The sequence below is a fragment of the Poecilia reticulata genome, chromosome 3 (genome assembly GCF_904066995.2).
Source record: "Poecilia reticulata chromosome 3, P_reticulata-male-v2, whole genome shotgun sequence".
NCBI lineage: Eukaryota > Metazoa > Chordata > Actinopteri > Cyprinodontiformes > Poeciliidae > Poecilia > Poecilia reticulata.
Window position 1 is genome coordinate 25818308 of NC_088832.1, and position 22382 is coordinate 25840689.

A 22382-nucleotide genomic window follows, 5' to 3' on the forward strand; every position below is an offset into this window, starting at 1 on the left:
TTTATTGCATAGTGTGTTACATTCAAGAGTCAGTTCTTAAAAATACAAAGTGCAAAGTAGAGTAGCAAGAAAATATCTCAGGTTGCAAAATAAAATCCAATAATCACGTCGGCTGCTTTTGTAAAACATCTAAAGCTGAATAAGCTTAAATTTTTATAAGAAAAAAATGGTTGACTCCAGGTCTGCTTCATGTGTTTTCTAATGCTTTATAGGCTGTACATACATACATACATACATACATACATACATACATATATATATATTTACTTCTTAAGCTGTCAGTAACAGTCATGAACGTATAACATGTAACACAGCTTCAGTTTGATTACTTTTACACTTTTGTAGTAAAGATACTGACCTGAGTTAGGCTTCTACAATCTGATGTTTAACTAACAAAACAACAAATTCATAAAGGACTACACTTCTTATTAAATAGCTGAATTAAAAATATAAAAGGCAGCATATAACAAATATTCTCCACAGCAAGTATCATAGGGCAAGGAATGGTATATGGTAAAATTAAATATTATTACATATAATTATTACAACTATTCTAACTTACTTGTGGGGACTTCTGAAGTGGTACTAGTTGTAAGATCTCTGGGAAGATACTGCTCTGTCAGGACTGCACTGCTTTCACCACCTTGGGAGCTTCAGAATCTTTTTGAGTCGTAGAACTCTTGTTGCCTTCAGGTTCAGCCTTCCTGGGCATCCTGGGGCTAACAGCAGCTTTTCTGCTGGTTTGAGGGCTGGAAGAGGGCACAGCCTTTTTGCGCTGCAGTAAGGGGCTCTTGGAGCCTTTTGGCTTTGTTGGGGTGCTTAAAGAGTCCATGACCTTCAAAGACCTCAGCCCAAGCAGGCCGCAGAAGTAGTTGCACTTGTGCTGCAGGACAAACTGATCAAAAACCTTGGGATTTCCTTCAACGCATAAACCCTGGTGCCTGCAGCATAACACAGAACACAGAAAGGCTGCAGTGACGATTTGTGCAATTGCAAATTACCTGTAAAAACAAGGTTCAAGGAGCACAATTTGCGAAAACATTACACACGTATATTTACCCTGTTGATTTGACTGAAACGCCGACATTGGTGATCTTGGTGTCAACACCTGCAAAATGAAACCAAACAGAAGCTTGATTTTTTTTCTGCTGTTTGGTTAGCATGTTTAGATGTGACAGATGTGCTCAGGAAATTATTGCTACACAACATGATACTGGAAAATGTGAAACATAATACACTTGATTAAAACACTGGGCACATGTCTCTGCAGTGAGTGGATAAAAGCATTACTAAAATCAAATTTGAAAATTTTCTCTTAAAGTTTTTGCTTTACGATTGTATTTAACACTTTAGCAAGAATTCTGATATGGTTTGTGATGCATAATAGAAGTAGAAATTTGTGCATGCATGACTTTTGTTTGAAATGGCAAAATTTTACTGAGAGTGGTCTGAAACAGAAGAAAAATATCCAGTGAGCAGTAACTGTGTGGCTCAATATGACTGATTCAAACTGATAGAAAGAAAAACATTGCAAAAAAAACACAAAAAACACAATTGTTGTAACGAAGGGATGCAAAATATAATCACACACAACAACCCTGAGACAGATGGACTGCTGCTGCAGCAGAGCACACCACATGCGTTTACTATCTGCTATGAATAGAAATCCAAGACCACACACAAGCTCACAAAATTGGATCATACCAGATTGGGAAAACATTCAAATCTGATCACTCAATTTCAGCTGCAACATTTAGATGGTGGGGTCAAAATTTAGCATGAATAAACATGGATCTGCTGTTGTATCAATCCAGAGGATTCGGGCCCTCACTCTATGATCACAGTGTATCCATTTCCTGCTGGTTATTTCATGTAGGATATGCACAAAGTCACAGAATTTTTGAATAAAAGAATGAGCTACCGTACAACAATAACCTTCATCGTCATCAGACCTCAATCCAATTAATGTGCTGTCAATAAATCTGCAGTAAATGCATGATGCTATGATGTCAATAATATCTAGAATCCATTTTTAATAAAGGTGCCTTGCTGAATATATTTACAAATAATGAAGGTAAAACGGGGTCCAAACCCAGTACCAGGAAGATATACCTAACAAAGTGGCCAGTGACTTTATGTAAAACTCCACAAGGCACCACTGACGTTGGGTGTCAGCTCACCTTCCAGGCGAGTGAGAAGCAAATTGCCAGAAGTCCACTGAAAAATCCAGTGTTGCAATGCACAGCACTTCTGCTCTACTGCAGAACCGGTCTTGACGTTTATTCTCCCCGTATCATCCAGGACAGAGTATTTCTTATAGACTCCAAGCAGATCAGTTTCCACTGTGGCATAGGGGACTGGGTTTGCTGGTCTGTACATCAAGTACACTGGACTTATCCTGTGTAGGAAGTGAGGATAAATAAGGTCAGAGTGGGAATAACTTTTGGGAACGTTTTTAAAGTATCTGACGGTTTATTATCAAGACTAAAAATTGATGTTGCTCACTCCAGAGGGGGTCCAAAGTTTTCTATGACCCTCGCCTCCGCACTGAAGATTTTGCAGTATTCCCGTGCCAAGTTCTGATTTCTGCACTCCTGCATAGAAAACATATTATCACAGCCAGTAAAAGATTAGCAAAACCTTCTGTATAATTTTTTCTTTAAGATTAAGTAGATTAGTACCACAGTAATCCTGTGTGGGTGGCAGACATGACACCCGGCTTCCTTTAATGTTAAAACTCCCGCTATACTGTGTGACGTTTTTGAATCTAGGGTGGTAAGAATAATAAGCAAAATTCCACTTTTTCAGGTACCTGTTTCATGATGTGCTGGTTCCTTTCTATGAGCGAGCTTTCCTCCTTGCCTGCATAGGTGATAGGGCTGCGTGTTTTAATTATGCATGTGTTACCAGACTCAAAAACAGGCTCAAGACCGTAAATGACTTTAGCTCTCCAGATTTTACTGGAACAGCTAGCTCCAATTTGTGACTCCGTCATTATTATACGTCCAAAGAATTTGTTGCCCCAGATGCCTGAATCCGCCAGTCCCTTGTTGAATATGAGGGGGGTCATTTCAATTTCCTCCCCAACTGTATAAACAGTCATAAACAGAGGTTTGTTGAAAAAAATAAATGAATAACAGAGAAATAAATATTTTAAACAAGCTACCTAAATCTGATCTTACCACCAAGGTCCTCACGCAGAGACATTCCGGCCAATACTGAAAAACAAGGCAGATTAAACATGTCTTGTAGCAAATAATACAACTATCATAGAAATATTACTTTTGATAGTATACATACTATCAGCGCTAAGTAGAAAGTCTGTGGTATCAGAACCATATTCATTGGTTATTGAGCATCCGTAAACTCCTGAGTCTTTACACGACGCCTGAACAATGGCCAGGTTGACCTGGGTCTCATCCCCTGCACTGGAAAACACACAACAAACATTTTACAATGTTTCTAAACTATTGGAAACAAAATAATAATTAAAAAAACATACTGTGATGAACTTACATTTTTTTAACCTGTGCAATCTCCTCCTCATCTTTGTACCACTTGACGATTGAGTCGCTAAGAACATTGAAGAACTGGCACCACAGTTTCAAGTGTCCTGAGCCATCTGCAAAGACTTCAGCCCTGATCTTACGGATAACCTGAGGAGCTGGAGAGAACCATGACACAGAGCACACAGTGAAACCCCCCCCCCTCAGTTGGGCATGTTTGCAACATGCAAACTTTGTTTTTGCAAAGATGAAGTCATATTAAATTTTGCTCATAGCAGTCTATAGGCGAGAGATGGGATCAATTGTCAGCAAACACAGAAACACCCAAAATCCTTTAGATACCAGTTACAGTTTCATCCTTGTTTCTGAACAGTGATGAAACTTGAGCACACTGAAAAACTCCCTAGATCCATGTTAATAGTATACAAACTCCATGCAGGAGACAGCAGTGAGTTCATGGATTATTGTTAAGCTCTGCACTACCATGAATACTGTGTTGCAACTTCTTTAAAGCATGTAAAGCTCCAAGTTAATGTTTGCATGATTAATGTAACAAGCATCTGTGAGATATTAAAACATTGTAGGCATGCACATATCCTAACGATGACAGCCCATGATGGTTTATCTGTTTATAAACAATGGAAAAGAGCTAAAAAAAAAAGAGAGAGAGAATATCCACAGCCATTTTACAGCCTTTCTGCCAATGATGTGTGAAAAAACATTTTGGACTATAGCAATACAATCTCGTGACAAAATGTGTGAAAACTGTGATCCGTAAAAAATAGACAAGAATTAATTTAGTTAGAGAAAAAAACACTGAGATATTGATTTTTCTTTTAACGTAAAACATGCTGATTAAGATGACAACTGAACGCAAAATGGACCTGAGTCTCTATTGCCTGCATAGGATCCAATGACTCTAGATTTCAAATGATTTTGTGCAAAAGTAGTAAGCTGACAATGATGTACCATCATTAAAAGCCAATAGAATACAAAACATTATAACAATCCTCACTCAATTACACAAACGTCATGTAGTTAAAAGATGATTTGTTATGAGGCGGTTTTGTGTGTTGTATAGGGCTGGCAGTGATTTCAATAGATTAAAATGTGTTTTTAGTTTTGCTTTTTTGCTAACAAAAGACTGTAATCTGGATATTGTTTTGTGTGGACAAATTTAGCGAAATCATTTCAGTTTTTAAATTGAACAAACTGATTTGCAGAGGGAGATTAAATCTCTAATTGGCCAGTTCACTGGGATGTAACAACATCTGTAATGACTGTGGTTGCTGCTGCTAGCTTAGGATCAAAAGTGGCACTCTCTTCATGCACCATTATCTGCATCCTGTTAGTGCAATATTTTTTCCCCCAACAGCAAAAAATGTGAGTTTACTTCTCTAGCAGATCTATCTATATTACAAAACTACCTTTGATGGCATCCCCTTTTCTGTAAGAGCAACTATAGAAGCATTTAAAGAGATTAGGTCATTTCATTTTCCACTTTACCTTTGAATGGGTTATGCTTGTCCTTCTCTGCAGGTTTGCCCTCGGTGAGGATCTTCTCGGTACGCAGTTGGGTTAGTATTTGAGTTTCAGAAGCCATTTTCCTTCCGGTCAAAAGTGGAGATTGCCTTTCTTCCACAGATGTTTGCTCTTCTGCGGGGTGCAGTAACGGCGACCGTCGTGACAGGCTTGGAGACACAGAGCTTGCTGAGAGCTTGCTGCTCTGACCAGGCGTCTCTCTTTTCTGAGTTTGGCTATTAGTGGGTGATGTTGACTCTTGAGCCTCCTCTGTTTTTGCATTCGATGTTGGGATTTTGCGACGTGCCCCAGAGGCTAGCTCTTGTGGAGTAGCAGAGGGAATTGGTGAAATAAAATCAATCTTCTCCAACAGTGGTGTGAACTCTGGAGTTAAAATGTTAAACGGGTCAGGTCTCATACCTTCTTTAACCACTACGCTCTCCTGCTCTGTAGGAAGAATATCCTTTACTTGCCTCGTTAAAATAAATTCATGTTCAGACTGATGATATGCTTGCAAGGTCTGAAAAGAATTAGTTCCTCCTCTAGTGTGCTCCACAACTGTACCCTGTTCTTTTTGAATGTTATTCTCCGTATGTGCTGCTGTAATTAGAGAACCAGATTTCTGAAGACTCGTTTCTGGCGGATTTGAAATTGACTGAATTTCCTTAATAAATCCATTCTCTGAAGGTAAAGAAAGGGGACTGCTGTTTACATTTTTACTCTCAGACCAAGAAATAATAGAATAATCTTTTAACGGAACCACAGTTTCCTGACTGGTGTCCATAACATCTTCATTAGTTTTAACTACTCTTCCATGGATCGTGTTTATATCTGTTGCTGTGTTAGTTTCCTTGAAAAAGGTAGAAGGGACCACAACAGGGGTGTATAAAGTTTGAACAGTTGTTGAAGTTTCATTTGAAGTCAGAACTTGTTCCTGTTCCTTTTCATTTAGCTGCTGATAGACCGTCATGAGTGTTTCCTTTAGGTTCGTTTCAGGTACTCTGTCAGTGCTTGTCTCAGTTTCATTTTTAGTCTTGATAGTATTCACCTCCGGTTTACTTTTTTTGGATTCATCTCTCACTTGCTGACATACTTCTTTATCCTTTATCAAAGGATCTTTTGTTAACTTGCAGGGGACAGACATGTTGGAGGCTGGATTGTCTTGTGTCAACTCGAGAGCCTTCATTTGAGATCTTAAAAGTTCAGCAATAGAAATAACTTTGGATTCAGTTTTGGGTATTTTTGTGAATGTCATTGTGTCTTTAGGTGCATTTGTGTTTTCAGGAAGTTGTTTTCGGGTAGCAGTCTCAAGTCGACCTTCCTTCAAATCCTCACAGTGTGTGGACTGACTCTTCTTAGCATCAACGATAGGAGATTGTGCAGATTTTTCTCCAGAGTCTTTTTTCCCTACATCTTTGGTCTTTTGTGAGTTAGCTTTTTCGTGTAGACGACTCGTCTCCACTTCCAGTATTTTCTCACTTCGGGTCCTCTTGACAGTCTGAACTTTGAACTTACCCACGTCACCAACCTTTAACTTCTCTTCTTGTATTTCTGTCCTGTCAAAGGTTTTTATAGCTGTATCCACTTGGCTTTGCTGGGTGACAGCAACATTACACTGCGGGATGCTCTCACTACAACTAGGGATTTCATGTGCAGACTTCTGTAAGCGAGTAAAAATGGCTGAACAGCTTCCATTTGGTTTCCTGGAATCATCCGACGTAGCCTGTGGTGTTTCATCAGTGATTGTTTGAGGACTACTGGACAGAGGAGAGGTCAGGATGTCATCTGTCTTTTGTGGCAGCTCTGAGTATATGTTGTGCTGGTTGAGTGGTAGCTTAAGGCTGACAGGTGCATCATTCCAGTTCATGTCTGCGGCGGCCTTTGTAACCTTGGGATATAGTACAAGCTGTAAATACTTATTCCTTTATCCCTGGCTTTGCTTGACATAAATAAACACATGCAAACTTAAAAACAGCCACACAGCAATCCACAACGTAGAAGGAAAAGAATTTGAAGGAAAATATTATGATGTACAAAGTGCTACATTGGTCTAAATTGTAAACCAATTCAGGTCGGTACATTTACCTTTAACATACGGATTCAGCCAGTGTAAGTATAAATAGAGCATTGCAATAAAATAATTCAGTGTTTAAAAGTAACAACATATTTTGTTTTCTATCTAGTATTTTCCCCTTTTTAAAGACTTCTCCTTGTCTCAGTGTATCATGAAAGGATTAAATCCACTTAAGTCCAAGATGCAAACTCTGAACTGACGTCAAAATTTTTACCCTTTGCATTTATCTTTCCACTCCTAACTAAACTGACATCTAGAGGCATATTCAAAAGGAAGGTTGCTATTTTAAATGTAAGGTGGCCATAAAAGAATGTGAATTATTTTAAGTAGCTTTCTTGCCGTGTGGTGCTTTGTCTCAGCTCACACTATGCAGATGAGGTTGAGGCGATTGCATAAGCGGTGTACTGTAGACATTCATTCTTCTCAGTTAACGACAACCTTTGTGCTTTGTTCATTTTATTTACATTTATCATTTTCCTTTGGAAAAGAAAAACCAAACATGTATATTTGGCTACATTTAAGGGAAAACATCTAGCTTGAATCTTACTGAAGACAATAAAAACCTAATTTTAATATACAAAGTCTTATAAGACTCATTGTGTTATGTTCCATGTCTGTAGCTTAAAAATATTATAATTAAATCTAAAACAAAATTATACTTTAATAATATTTTTGACAAATTTAGTACAGACATATACTATAGATTTAATATTTAGAACATTTTTTGGTATTCTTCACTGGTCCTTTAGTATGAATGTTGGGATTATGCAATTTTTTGCCAGCATGTGTATATTAATAATAATAATAATAATAATAATATTTAGAAAGGGATACAACTCAAACATAAATGTCACCATTTCATGAGCTCTACCAGATTATAGCATAAGCTAATTTGCATCTGCAGTCTATTTACAGGTTACAGAAACTAAAACTTCTATCAGAATAAGAGCACAAAGCCAAACATCTGACCATGTCTTGCATCAACACAACTGCTCCGGCTGTCAGCATGTGCGTCATTTCAAGCTCGTTACCCAGAACAGGGCATGCTTGTAAAAGCTATTAATATCACCAGGATGCTTGTGTTGCTTATGGGGTCTGTGCTGCCGGCATAAAGCCGCTATGACCTCATGCGAAAAATGTTAACTCACCTCACTTGGCACTGCTGGTTGAGACGCAGACTCCTGTTTTTGGCAGGGGCTCGTCTCTTTCTCGGGCAGCAGACTCTCAGCCCGTTCTCGCGGGCACTGAAGCGAAACAGCCCCTGTGTCACATGGTGTGTCCACCGGCTCTCTAAAACCAGAACCATCCAGTGATGTGTTTGACTTTACGTCGGTGTCCAGTGTTCCAACATGTCCGGTTTTATCAGTGTCCTCCTTAGCAATGCTTAGCAGTCTTGATTTATTGCTTGACTTGTTTTGTGAAGGCACAATGTGAGGAACCTGTTTCTGTTTCTCCAAACATTTTTCTGTTTCTTTGTAACTTCCTTCATTTGTGTGCTTGGCTATTTTCTTGACTTCTTCTTCTGACACCGTAGGGTTTGGAGATGCAGGAACAGAGAACTCTGATGCAGGAGCAATTTCTCGTTGTGAAGGCACTTTCCTTTTATTAAACATGTTTTCCTCCTTTGACGGGTTATTAATGAACAATCCCTCCTCTTTCGCTAATATTCCACGTGCTCCTTTTATGTTTTTTGAGTTAGTATTTATAAGAGATGAACTGACACTGCTTTCTACTTCCATGACTTCTTCTGAATTTCTGCTAGCTCGTACAGTCTTTGTGCAGACTGGCGCTGTAGAAGAAGTATCGTCTTCCATCATCTTCCCTCCACCAAAACTTTCTGGTTTTACAGGTGTTGCACTGTCGGAAATTTTTATCTTCTTCATGACAAAAGGAGACTTTGGTTGTTGAGAGGTAAAAACCTTATGATCAGGATCATACATGTATGTTCTACTCTTATTGCCAGGGTCATTGTTTATGTGTCCAGTTGTCTTGGCACACACGGCTTCCTTTACGTCAGCGTTTGAATTTTTATAGACCTCCTCAACAGTGCCCTTCTGCAACATACATTCAGTCTCCAGACCTTCTGCCTGATGGATCTCTTCACTGCCTCCGTCCTCGATGGGGCTCGGCGTGCTGACAAAGGGCTCCATTGTTGAGCGGCGTTTCCTCTGGGTTCGGTCTGGGCTGATGGTTCGCAGGGGCTCCAGGTTTTCTTTTCCCTGTGTTTCCCTGCATTTGTTTTCAACCTTTTGTTTGAGCTTGGCAAAGTACCGCTGGTGGATCTTGAACTCGTTCATTTCGCCAACCTCGAGGACCCCCGAGCAGGAAACAATTCCTTTACTATTGATGGCAGAGGCCTGGTAAATAGCTGCGTCATCCATAGTGCAACTGTGGATTTATTAAGATCACATGAACAAGAAGATTATTATCAACGTCAAAAGCAGACACATAAGTCTTATTTAAGAGGCAGAATTAACTTTGGACTGCAATATACTAAGAGAACTAGAAGTCCTGAGGATATGTGTAAATTATCTTCAAAATAAAAGACCACTGAATGCATCAAATGGCGTGAAACTGTTGACGGGCGCTAACAGTTTGCTTCAACATGTCTAAAAAATTAATTTACATGTTAAACTAGCTCATAGTGATATTTCTTCTGCTATTATTACCAATAATAACGCAAAAATTCACATAAAAGGACTTCCGGTTTGAGCAGAGCCATGTGAGGACACGTTGAACTGAGCTCCGACTGGACCCTCAATTTTGGCACAAAAAAACACAATTTCAGCGCTGGTCTTGCCTTAGACTAAGATCATTACTACTTAAGGGAGCAAAAAGGCAGGCATACACCAGCAAAATGCCCAAACAGCGTAACCCCCAAGTCGAAACTCAGGAAGCTAATGCTAGCGGCCATGATGAAGTGCTGACTGCTATTGGTGGACTGCGCGGTGAGCTGATGGCCACGCTAACAACTACGGCAAAGGTACACACGGATAAACTTCAAGAATTACAAAGTGCACTGGGAAAGATAGAATCCAAAATAGATGACACCATGGGCCGCGTTGCGGAACTTGAGACTGCTGCTGCGGCCCACTCGGATTCGATCCATGCTATGGAGGTAGATATATCGGCCATGAAACAAGAGCTAGCAACCCTGAAAACTCGCTGCGAGGACCTGGAGGCCAGATCCCGTCGTTGCAACCTGCGTATCGTGGGTGTAAGAGAGGGGCGCGAAGATGGGAAGCTTATGTCAGGCTTTGTGGCTGAACTTCTGAAGGAGACGTTACAGCTTGCTTCGACTCCACTCCTGGACCGGGCACACCGTACTCTGCGCAGTAAACCAGTCGGCGGAAATGCGCCTCCACGAGCCATCGTGATCAAATGCCACTACTTCAACGAGAAGGAGGCTATTTGGAGGAAAGCAGCAGGGGGTAAACAATTTACCACCAAGGACGGCGACAAGATTTTGGTTCTCCCCGATTATACCATGGCTGTCAGTAAACAACGTGCAGCTTTTAACGAGGTCAGGTCTCTCCTGCGGGGTCTTGAGCGTGTCCGGTATGGCCTTCTTTTTCCGGCTACGCTCAGGATCACCACCCCGGAGGGTGAAGAGCATCGCTTCAAAGACCCTTTAAAAGCAAAAGAGTTCATATCCACAAAGCTCTCTCAGGGGAAATGAGTATTGTCCTGGCCGGACGAGCATGACCGCTACACAGTTGAAGGGTTTTGTTCTTTTTTTTTCAATCAATGGGGATCCAGTCGGGCCCAGGCTGTCATGGTAAGCGGATACACTTTTGGGTGTAGAAACTGTAAATACCGGGATTCTGTGGGAAGCTCACATGGAGCTCCCTTCCCCCCTACCCGTTCCTGAGATTTAATGTTTTAATTTGGATCTGTTTGAGGGGGGTCATGAGTACGTCAGTTTATGTGTTCCAAGAGTTATGGAGTTTATGGATTTTGATTATGTTTTTTGGTTTGTTTAATTCCACACATCCATTATTATATTCAGTGTATTTTCTCTGTTTTACATGGTTGGCTGCTTTTGTTGCGTGTGATGCTGAACCGGGATTTGACAAATATACAAGATGGCTTTACAACTTTATTAATTCAAAGAGATATGAGTGTTTGCAATAGGTTTGAACCAGGAGTAGCATGGGTCAGTTGGAATGTGAGGGGTCTCAATAATATAATTAAAAGAAACAAAGTATTTATACATCTAAATAAGTTGAAGACCAAGATAGCATATTTGCAAGAGACGCATCTGTTAAACAAAGAACATAACAGGCTCAAAAAAGGAGGTTTCACCCAGGTATATCACTCTAACTTTAATGCTAGAGGCCGTGGGGTAGCCATCCTTATGCACAGGGATATTTCTTTTGAAGAAACTTCCGTCATCAGAGATAGGGATGGTCGCTTCATTATTGTACAAGGTAATCTATTCAATACTCCTGTTGTTCTTGCTAATATTTATGCTCCAAATTGGGACGATATGCAATTCTTTAAAAACATGTTTTCGCTTCTCCCATGTTTGGACTCGCACAATGTAATCATAGGCGGGGACTTTAATTGTGTTTTGGACTCTTCTATTGATAGATCAAATCCCATACAGAGGACTGGCCAATTGAGCAACAAAGCAGCTCATTGCATCAACTCATTCATGCAGACGTACGGCGTAGCTGATCCTTGGAGAGTTAAAAATCCAACCTTGAAAAAGTTTTCATTTTTCTCCCCCCACACAAGTCCTATTCAAGAATCGACTACTTCTTATTGGACCTTAAACTCATGCATATGGTGGCTTCAGTTGATTATGGAGCCATAGTCATTTCAGACCACAGCCCTGTTATAATGAAAATGCATTTCACTGGCTACACAACACCTCGAAAAAACTGGAGGTTTAATGCCAGATTATTGACAGAACAAAAATTTGTGGATTACATTAACACTCACATAGATGTATTTTTTGAGACCAACAGCTCTCCGGACATTAGTTATGGAACACTGTGGGAAACATTTAAGGCATACATTAGAGGGCAAATTATATCCTACAGCGCAAACGACAAAAAAAATAAGTTCCAACGCATGTCGGAAATTAGTGACAGGCTTAAAACTATTGACCAGTGTCAATCATCCGCAGCTTCAGACATCCACTGGGAAGAGAGAGCGCTCCTTCAAGCAGAATTTGATCTCATTATGAATGAAAAAGCGATAGAAATGCAGCTAAATCTGAATCAACAACACTTTGAGCATGGTGAAAGAGCAGGTAGGATGTTAAGTCATCAGCTAAAACAAAAGACTGCAGCAAGATTCATTTCAGCTCTCAAAGATGAGGGAGGGGAAATAATCATGGACCAAAAGAAGATCAATATGCAGTTTGTGTCATTTTATAAAAATTATACTCTTCGGACAGTTCAGATTCAAACATGATACATAACTTTTTCAAGCATTTGAGGTCGCCTACGTTGCAAGAGTCAGACAGGGCCACTATTGAAGGGGACATACAACTGGTAGAAATTGACCAGGCAATTCGGAAAATGAGAACGGGAAAGTCTCCAGGCCCTGATGGCTTCCCGATTGAGTTTTACAGATGCTTCTCTGCTAAGCTTTTGCCCCACCTATGTAACGTCTACACAGAAGCATTTAGAAAGAAGGCTCTTCCACCTACAATGACACAGGCCAATATATTCGTATTGCTCAAAAAAGATAAAGATCCACTCATATGCGAATCTTACCGTCCTATAAGCCTACTCTGTGGTGACTATAAAATACTCACTAGGATTCTGGCAGACAGATTGGAGAAAGTGCTCGACAAGATTATTCACCAGGACCAAACTGGGTTCATGAAGGGCAGACAACTTTATAGTAATCCTCGTCGTTTGTTCAATATAATGTATTTGCCAGGCAGAGATATTGTGCCAGAGGTCATCATGTCATTGGATGCTCAAAAAGCATTTGATAGAATTGAACATAGTTATTTGGTGAAGGCTCTTGAACATTTTGGGTTTGGGCCGTGTTTCCGTTCATGGATAGAACTTATTTATAGATCTCCACTGGCTGCAGTTCAGACAAATAGTATCGTGTCAGGTTATTTTCCTCTTTCTCGTGGGACAAGACAGGGATGCCCCTTATCCCCCCTGCTATTTAATATAGCTATAGAACCTCTAGCTGTTACACTCAGGAACGATCCAGGGGTGATGGGAATAAGTAGAGCAGGACAAATCCATACTGTGTCATTATATGCTGATGACCTCCTTCTCTTTCTGGCTGACCCATGCAAATCCATGCCTAAAGCCATAAAATGCATTGAGGAATTTGGGAGGATATCGGGATACTTGATTAATAGATCAAAATGCCTTATTTTTCCTGTCAATGATAAAGCCAACAAGATGCCCCTAAACTCTCTTCCGCTTACAGTGAGTCCTGACAAATTTACGTATTTAGGAGTGAACATAACCAGAAATTATAAAGATCTATTCAAGCATAACTTTGTTACTGCCTTCAATCAGTTTAAGCAGGATATGGAACGCTGGTCATCTCTCCCTCTGTCTTTGGCAGGAAGGATAAATTCAGTTAAAATGGTTATAATGCCTAAATTGTTATTCCTTTTTCAGGCAATTCCAATATTCATTCCTAAATCATTTTTTAAAAAGCTAGACAAGATAACCTCAATGTACATTTGGAATAAAAGGATTCCTCGTATCAGAAAAGAGTTTTTAGAGAGGCGGCGAGAGGAGGGGGGACTGGCCTTGCCTAATTATATGCACTTTTATTGGGCTGCTAATGTCTCTAAACTTTGTTTCTGGTTTAAGCCTGCAGAAAATGAAGCGGTGCCCATTTGGTTGCTGATGGAACAAAACTCTTGTAAATCTGGTTCGTTGGCCTCAGTTGTTTGCTCACCACTGCCACTAGATAAACGACTAATTACAATTAACCCAGTTACTCTGGGGGTAATTAGGATCTGGGAACAGCTTAGGATCCATTTCAAACAAAAACAAGGTCTCCTAGCAGCTCCCATATCAATGAATGCTTTGTTTCCTCCTTCTCTAATTGACTCCGCTTTCCATGCCTGGGCAAATAAAGGGATAAGGACTGTAGGAGACCTGTTCAAAGACGGGCATCTTGTGTCCTTTCAACAGCTGCAGAAATCATTTGGCCTACCTTCTTCGAACTTTTTTAGGTATCTACAGTTGCGGAGTTTTGTTAAAAAACACTTCTCACAGACGCTCCAGACTCCAGCCTCCAGTTGGATTGACGAGTGCCTGGAGGTGGACCCCAAGCAGAGAGGGGCCACATCGAAGGTATACGCATTAATTCATACAGCGGCTGCACCCTCATTAGACAAAATTAAAGAACAGTGGCAGCTGGAGATGAGATTGAGAATAACTGAGTTGGAGTGGCAGCAGGCAACAAGGCTTATTCATGATTCATCAATATGTATCAGACATGGTTTAATACAATTTAAGGTGGTTCACAGACTTCATTTGTCAAACAGTAAACTCGCAAAGTTGTTTCCAGGATTGGATGAGGCGTGCCCAAGATGTAAAAGCGAGAAAGGCACTCTTGGTCATATGTTCTGGGAATGCCAAAAACTGCAGACCTTCTGGAGAGCTATCTTTAAGACCCTGTCAGAAGCGTGGATTATTAATATTCCGCCAAACCCTCTTTCTGCAATATTTGGGGTTGTTCCTCAGACATGTTGTGTGTCCACCCAACAAGCTTCAGCTGTAGCCTTTTCCACATTGGTTGCTCGTCGACTCATACTTCTATCATGGAAAAAAGAGTCACCTCCTTCCCATAAACAATGGATTAAGGACTTGCTTTCAATTCTCAAAGTTGAACAACAGAGATATGTTGTGCGGGGTTCTGCGGACAAATTTTACAAAGTGTGGCGGCCATTCTTGTGTCACATTGAGGGACTTCCAGTCAATCAGTCAGTCCAGAATGGAGTTAAGTAAGTCAACCTCTTTTTTTTTTTTTTTTTTTTTTTTTTTTTTTTTTTCTTTCTGTTCTGTAACGGATGTGTGGATATGAATGTTTGGGTTAGTAATCTACTTTGTTGAAATCCAATAAAAATATTCAAATATAAAAATTCACATAAAAAATATGTGAATGAACTATTTAAGCCCCTGCATAAGGAATTACATGGAGTTTGAGTAAAGTTTCATTCAGCTTAATTTTTCTTTCCACTTTCTTTGGATTTCACTTTTATGTAGCTCCTATTCTTGACATTCAGTTTCACCTTTTTAGCCTCAGCATCTTTTGTTAAATGAAAGAAAAACTGTGGTCCTTATTAACCTGGGGAGCAGTGGCTTTGTAATTATAATTTATTTGTGTGAAAGCTTTATATAATTCTGACCTTTATAATATCTTAATTAAATAACTTTAACAGTGTTTTTGGATATAAATACTTGTATATGTGCAGGGAATGATTTTGTCCATTGTGGAATATTTCATATTTAGGCAGCCCGCAGTATCTATCCATCTGCTTGTCATCCTTATACCAGGTAATTTGAGGGACAGGGTGTCCTGAGAAAAGAGACAAAAAGCACGTTAAATTTCATAATTTAAAATGTACAAATTTTCAGTCACCTTAAGCTCAATGTGTTCTAAACGTGCTGTTGCTATGTTGTATCTTTGTGTGAAGCCATGTATACCTGTAACCACACAGGTGAACTTTACATTGCAGCTTTCAGACACGGCTCTTGATTTCAAAGTAGTCACGAAGGAGGGCGGCATTTCTTCAGCTAACTGTGCCATTACGCTGCAGAGTGTGCTCCTGTGCAAGAAATGGGAAATTGCTCGCTAATTATGTTTCTATGTTTGTTTTCAGGCAGAGGAACTAAAAGTAATGCCCAGACAATTAGACCAAATCACAGCTGTCCAAACTCACTAGTGTCAAATCAGATGAATGCGAACCTAGAATTAAAACACAAAGTGTGTCATCTCAGGACCTCATTAATTCATATTGTTTCATCAAATTCATCAATAAAACCAGTTCAGCTCTGAGACAACGCTTGATTAAAACATTTTTGCAACATCCCTAAAGGGGAGTGCAAATGTCATTGTTGTGACATGTCTGTAATTGCAGAAAAAGATGAAGGAAGAAAAATATTCTCTTTGCAGGGAACAAAAAAAAAAAAGAACCATCAATATTTAGCTATGTTCCATATTTCCTTCTCTACCTGTTTGACTCTACAGTATGGCGGATCCAGCCAAACACACCTGCAAAAGCCAAGAGGTCGCCCTGATCTGTTTACCAGTCGGACACAAAAATACGCAAATATTCAGGGAGAAACTCACCCCCACAGTCAAATTACCATTAATCTTAAAAATAAATACATCTTAATCAATTAGAATATGATTGGAAAGTTTATGTCAGTAATGCAAGTTTTTGTTGATTTTTAATTAGCATGACTTACAGCTAATGGAAACCCCCAAAAATGTATCTTACATGAAGGCAATGAAGGATTCTTAGTTTGTACATGAATATATGTGTATAGTCTATATAAGACAGCTGACTTAATAGTTTTCCAACAGTCACTAACACCCTCCACAGAGAGGGGAAGCTACAAAAAGTAAATTGTAAGGAAAGTAGCTGTCCACAAAGTGACGTATTTAAGCATAGAAATGGGAAATTGAAGGAGCAGAACAATTAGAAAAGGTGCATAAACATCAGGAATAACTGCTTCTTTGAGGGAAGCGCGTTCAAAAATTTGTGGGAGACTGAAAAGTCGTGGAGCTGGAGTCAGTGATTCAAGAGCCACAGAACAAAGACCTGTCTAGGACACAACTATTACATTCTCTGTGTCAACCATGAATAAAAAGAGTCTAAGGAATTAAAGTTGTTTGTTTTTGTGTTTGTTGCACAGTTGTCCCACTGACTTTTATCAAGTCCAAGGTCAGTGCTGTCATCTAGGAGAAAATTGACCTGAGCTGAACCCTGCAGAAATGTTTAGAGTGTTTTAAAGATGAAGATGACACACCAGACTGAAAACGCAGATAATCGGTCTGAACCTTTCTATCTGCATTGGTGCAGTAATTCATGCAAATGGACAAAGAGTTAGGTTCATAAACTCTACATTACATAGTGGCCTTATCTTTCACCATGCCTTGTTTGTCATAAAAAATTATTTTAGTCCCGTATAACACTTTCTAAGAAACTGAACTTTGGCTTAATCATAAAAGTTACCAGAAATGAACACTTGAAATATTTCAATCTGTGTTTACTTAATTTCTATAACATATATATTGAATTATTGAAATAACGATACAGGTTGTGATGTCCTGATTCACTGAGATGCAGATGTAGCAGATGTTTTAGACCATGTGGGAAAATCTGAGTAACAATCTACGCTAATAGGCACAACAGGCAAACTCCTCATAGGGAAAAAAAACCTAAAAACTATTTTCTTGTTCACTTGGTAAAAAATACAATCCCTCACACCTTCCTGAAATCCTTAAAGAAAATGATTATTACCAAGACAAACTGCTACATGCCACATCAAACCTTAATATTGCAATTGAAGTATGCAGCTGTGTTTTCTGTGCAAGAACTAAACAGTCAATTTGATGTAAACTACTGAAAATAAATTAAGTGCTCTATATTGGCCACTATTGATATGTGGATGTACAGCTCATATTGACAATATCCAAGGTATGCATCTTGGTAAACTTTTGCATTAACATAAATACGACTAGAAGTAGCTAAAAATAACATGTTAATGGTTGTTAGTCAAGGAAAAGAGATAAATATTTATTTGAGTCTTTAAGCACAGCAAACATAATGCTCCTAATGGTGACAAAAGTGTTTGTGTTTTATCCAAAGAGAGGACTTTTTTCTGAAACACACTATTTATCTATTGACAAAAATAAAGTAGAACTCCACTAGGGCTACCAGCAAATCTGTCAATGCTTACGCCACTGCGAATGCTTGAAATTGGGCCCATGGTACATAACTGAGATCCCATTCTCAATTTGCAGCTTATTTAAACTGTGAGGTACCATGGCAACAAAGAGTGAAATAAAAAGTGCTGACTTCATCTCAGAAAAATCCTGAATTATGGATGCATTAGCTCATCTGACCAGAAATAGTTCACCAGTGATGCATCGCTGAGAGCTTGTCAAGAATCTGTACCTGTTTTCTGGCCTCACGTTGGAGAGGTAGCTGCAGCCACTGGGCCGGCTTCTCCCGCTGACATTATTCCCATTGCTGGACCGTCCATTCCCAAAAGTGGAAAGTGCTGATGTCCTCCGTGAACCCATAACTTATATATATATATATAAATGCTGTTCAGAAAGAAAATGCCCTTCAGAATAGGTTTTGGAGTTTATTTCTTCACCTTGCAGCTTCCAAAAGACATCGACTCAACCTTTTGAGTGAGAAAAGAAAAGAAAAACATAAAAAACGTTGACTATACTATCCTATCCAAACCAAAAAACTAGATTGCTCCAAGTTGTAACATGAAACAACATTAAAACATCAGATTTTGTTTGCTACTAAAAGAACTGATCATTTTTACAGGATGCTCTGTGGAGTAAAACATACATATTTTCTCTACACTTTGCTCCTTTTGCTATTGTCACTGAAGACTTTATAATTATATATTATTTTGTAACTCACCATTCTGAGTGTCATTCCTTCCTATGACAGATACTCCACCACACTGACTTAAGGCACTGCAATTTCCAATCAAACTCGAGCATGCGTAGCCTTCTGGACTATATATAGTCGGCCTGCAAATAGGCACAAATGCAGAACACACTTGGTCAAACCTTCGTCAACAAAAAAAAAAAAAAAACGCTATTTGACATCAATTAAATAGCAAGTCTTGTACTGAAAGTGCAAAATAAAAAGAATCAGGTCTTCCACAAATATGTGTTTTATATACCAAATGTTTTAACGCCCTAATTTTTCATTACCTGAAAAAGGATAAAGGATTGAAAATGCATGAAAAAAAATGTGTTTTTTTCTTCTCGGTTCTGATGGTAGTGGATGATTTATTAAGAGAAAAGGGGAGATGTGTGATTAGTCCTTATGTGCTAATACTTTTTAAAGTTAGCAAAAAAAAATCACTGAAGCTTTTCAATTAAAATGAAAACTTGACCCACGTTAAATTGAAGTCAGAGATTCTACAGTTTTAGGTGATCTTTCCAAGTTCACCTCTTTTAAAAATAGAACAGAATAGAGAGAGCCTACCATGTTTTGTAGCTTGCATTGTCCAGTGGTTGACAATTGCACTGGGTTCCCAGAGGAAAAGCAGCAGGAATAGAACAGCCTTATATAGACAGATGCCGCCGCCAAAAAAGCTAAGGGCTCTTATCTTTTTGCAACCAAGCACACACGCACGCACGCACGCACACGATACATATCACTTATGAGTGTTATGTGAGTTTTGTAGATCTGTGTGCTATCTTATAACAAAACACAACAAAAAATCATATTACATTATATTATATTATGTCTGTCTTACTCTGTAAACAGACTCCACAACAGCATCAGCTGCTGACCGACTGGCACTGGTTCTCCCATGACTTACGCCTTCCTGAGCTCTGCCTATCAAGTTTAAAGATGTCTGTCCGATTCCACTCATCAGGTTACACATACGTATGCGCCCTCCTTTCATCTATTTAAATTGATTTGCTCCATTGACCCTTCATCCGCTTTTGTAACTCCAAAATGTTTCCACCTTTCTTTTCAGGGAGCTGATATTCAGACTTAACTTGATTAGTAAAATTTGCTAAAATGCAGGATTTCAACTTACAAATTAAGGAAACCCCCCTTTTTTTGGATGTGGCATCTACATATTGTAACTGTTCAACTGTTTAGATGGATAAATCAACTGATATCTAAAAATGGACTCTGTTATTTAATGCAGGACACTCGCCTCACCCCATCCAAACACACGCATATACCATGATGATAGATATGTATGAGATGCAGAGCCTCATCCTGTGAAAGGGGTTGGAGAAAACAGTTGCCTCAGATGCTTGTGCAGGCATCCAAACTGGGGGGCTTTTCAGTGCTGGACTTTTTGTGACCTACAGATGCAAGTTATCAATGCATGATTGATCTTATCGATCTACAAATGATTAATTGATGAGCAGCCATCGTCATGAAAACCTAGGTTTTCTCCAACATTAAGGGGGTTCAATTTTCCAATAACACAAAGAGCTAATTTTTCACAATATGCTAAATTTAACAAAAGTGGATCATTATATTTTAACAATATATTTGTCATCAGCTGATTTAATATTTACTGAATTAACAGAAAATTGTGGGCTTCTCATTTTATTAAACTTAGACATATTTATAAAATATAGCAAAAGGGGAACTTCTCAGGTTGCTGAATACTCTTATTATGTTCTGCTAACATATAAAGAAATATAAAAATGAAACAAACAAACCTCAAAACAAACATAATTATAAAGCATTTTGGAAGTCTAGAAAATGTATTTATAACTAAAGTGATCTCTGGCAGACAAATCCTGATCCAAGTAAATGATCAATATGCAAACATGAAATCACCTAAGTTTGCTGCACAGGCAGGTTTTCAGCCCTGCATGTCTATTGCTTCATCTTTTGCTATAAATAAAACATTTCCCAAAATCTCTTTGTCCAGAACATCTAGGAAGAATGATTTCTGAGATGACTACCTCTGACTCTATGCCATTATCTGTCTCTTGCAAACATAATTGTCCACGATTAGAAATAGAATGCAGGTCCAGAGGGGGAAATATAAATGGTTGGAATTGGTCATTAGAACCTGAGTGATAATGGACAGGGATCGGTTCAGAGAGTGGGACGGCCTGGTGGAGACGAGGACTGACTAAAATGCACGAAGCAGACTGACCAAATGTAGATCTCCATTTTCACTGACATTTTATTTTTCATGTGAAATGAAAGGTGACCCTTCGATGAGTCGCCACAACTTCCAGACATCTAGTCCTTTGAGTCTCCTATCATTAGTGCAACTAAGAGAAAGTTTTTTTTTTTTTTTACTCCGACATTCAAGTTTATAAAAATCAACCTTATGCTTGGACAGATTAAAAAAAGAAAAAAAAACATACTAGTTCTTAACTGTAGGAAGGCTAGAATATGTTCATAATTATTGCAAACTAATAAAACTACAGTTGGAGATTGAATTAATAAAATATTATGCTGTTTATAAAGGAGACAGGTTCTGTGTAACAGAAAAAAAATGTGCTTTGTGTGAAATGTGTGTCTCAACCCTAGAATAAAAGCAGAAAGTCTTGTGAAGATGCTGACCAAAACTGATGAGTGTTATTATCCGCAGTGAAACAAGTGCAGACATGAGCTATGTGGCTCATGAACATCACAATTCCCCGATATCTGTCCCAGACGAGGCGGAGCTGAAGTGTGTGTAAGGAAGTAGCTCACAATCTGACTTGGTTACATCAATTGTGTCTGGAAGAATGGGTCCAAATTCTAGCAAACTATATTATGAGAGGTTCAAAGAAAGATATCCAACACATTTCAACCAAGTTATATAATTTAAAGATAATTTCACCAAATCTCATGGAATTGTATAAAATGTCTGACTTTGAAGAAAATTTAGTAAAACTGATTCTGGGATATAGAAAAAAAAAATCGAAATAATTTTGGTAGCTCTAACTGGCCTAAAACAAGAAAACATTTTTATCTGATTAAACATCAGAAAGTGAGACATAAAAGGTTGTGTGTCTTTTCATAGTGTTTGCAAACCTCTGGTCTCAGCTTTGAGAAGTCCACACTAGGTTTACCGAATCGCCCCACTCTTCAACAGCCAGTGTCAGGAGTTCAGATCAGTTCTTTGATGTCTGGACTTGCTGGCAACATACACTAGAGATAAATTTCTACAATTAAAGCTACATGATCCCCAGTTGCGTGGGGACAAGCTGTTCTAATTCAGGTGGGGATCTTACGGTTCCAAGATGGTTTGAGTGGTGAAGTGATGACAGGGATGCAAAGGAACAGGACCACGCCGGCAGGGGAACGAGAAAGAGGCAGATACAGAAGGGCTGTTACTCACAGATTCATGGATCTATTTGAGACGATTAGAAAGCGATCAAATTTATCTGAAGAGTTGTAAAGATATTGTTTTCACTCATTGCACAAATTATTTTCCTAAAAAAAAAAATGGCTGACTGAACCTAAGTACGTGAGAATATTAACTCCTATGAGGATACAGTGTTGACCAGAAGACTGTTTTGATGTTTTACTGGTCTCTGTGGAAACTGAGCACAGCTTTGTATGACCGTCTGCGCTGCTGCTGAGGCTGTGACAT

The 22382-nt window shown here is 39.0% G+C and overlaps 1 protein-coding gene across 1 annotated transcript; it reads right to left on the reverse strand.

Moving 5' to 3' along the window:
* Positions 1 to 249: 249 nt before the first annotated feature.
* Positions 250 to 19358, reverse strand: LOC103462735 (alpha-protein kinase 3-like). Its single transcript, XM_081605357.1, has 15 exons — positions 19295 to 19358; positions 18719 to 18831; positions 18233 to 18467; positions 15753 to 15874; positions 15507 to 15624; positions 8250 to 9489; positions 5013 to 6915; positions 3517 to 3664; positions 3301 to 3428; positions 3183 to 3218; positions 2813 to 3087; positions 2506 to 2594; positions 2181 to 2398; positions 1060 to 1108; positions 250 to 941 (listed from the first exon to the last, which is right to left on the reverse strand). Exons 3-15 carry the CDS (start codon positions 18358 to 18360, stop codon positions 620 to 622), a joined length of 4776 nt encoding a protein of 1591 aa, XP_081461483.1. The 5' UTR covers positions 18361 to 18467; positions 18719 to 18831; positions 19295 to 19358; the 3' UTR covers positions 250 to 619.
* Positions 19359 to 22382: the final 3024 nt, after the last annotated feature.

Coding starts and splice junctions, on each gene's coding strand:
- LOC103462735 (XM_081605357.1), bottom strand. CDS start 18,360: ATGGGTTCACGGAGGACATCAGCACTTTCCACTTTTGGGAATGGACGG. Junction 15,875..18,232: donor AACGTGAGGCCAGAAAACAG/GTACAGATTCTT, acceptor TTTCTTGCACAG/GAGCACACTCTGCAGCGTAA. Junction 3,088..3,182: donor TCTGCGTGAGGACCTTGGTG/GTAAGATCAGAT, acceptor CTGTTTATACAG/TTGGGGAGGAAATTGAAATG.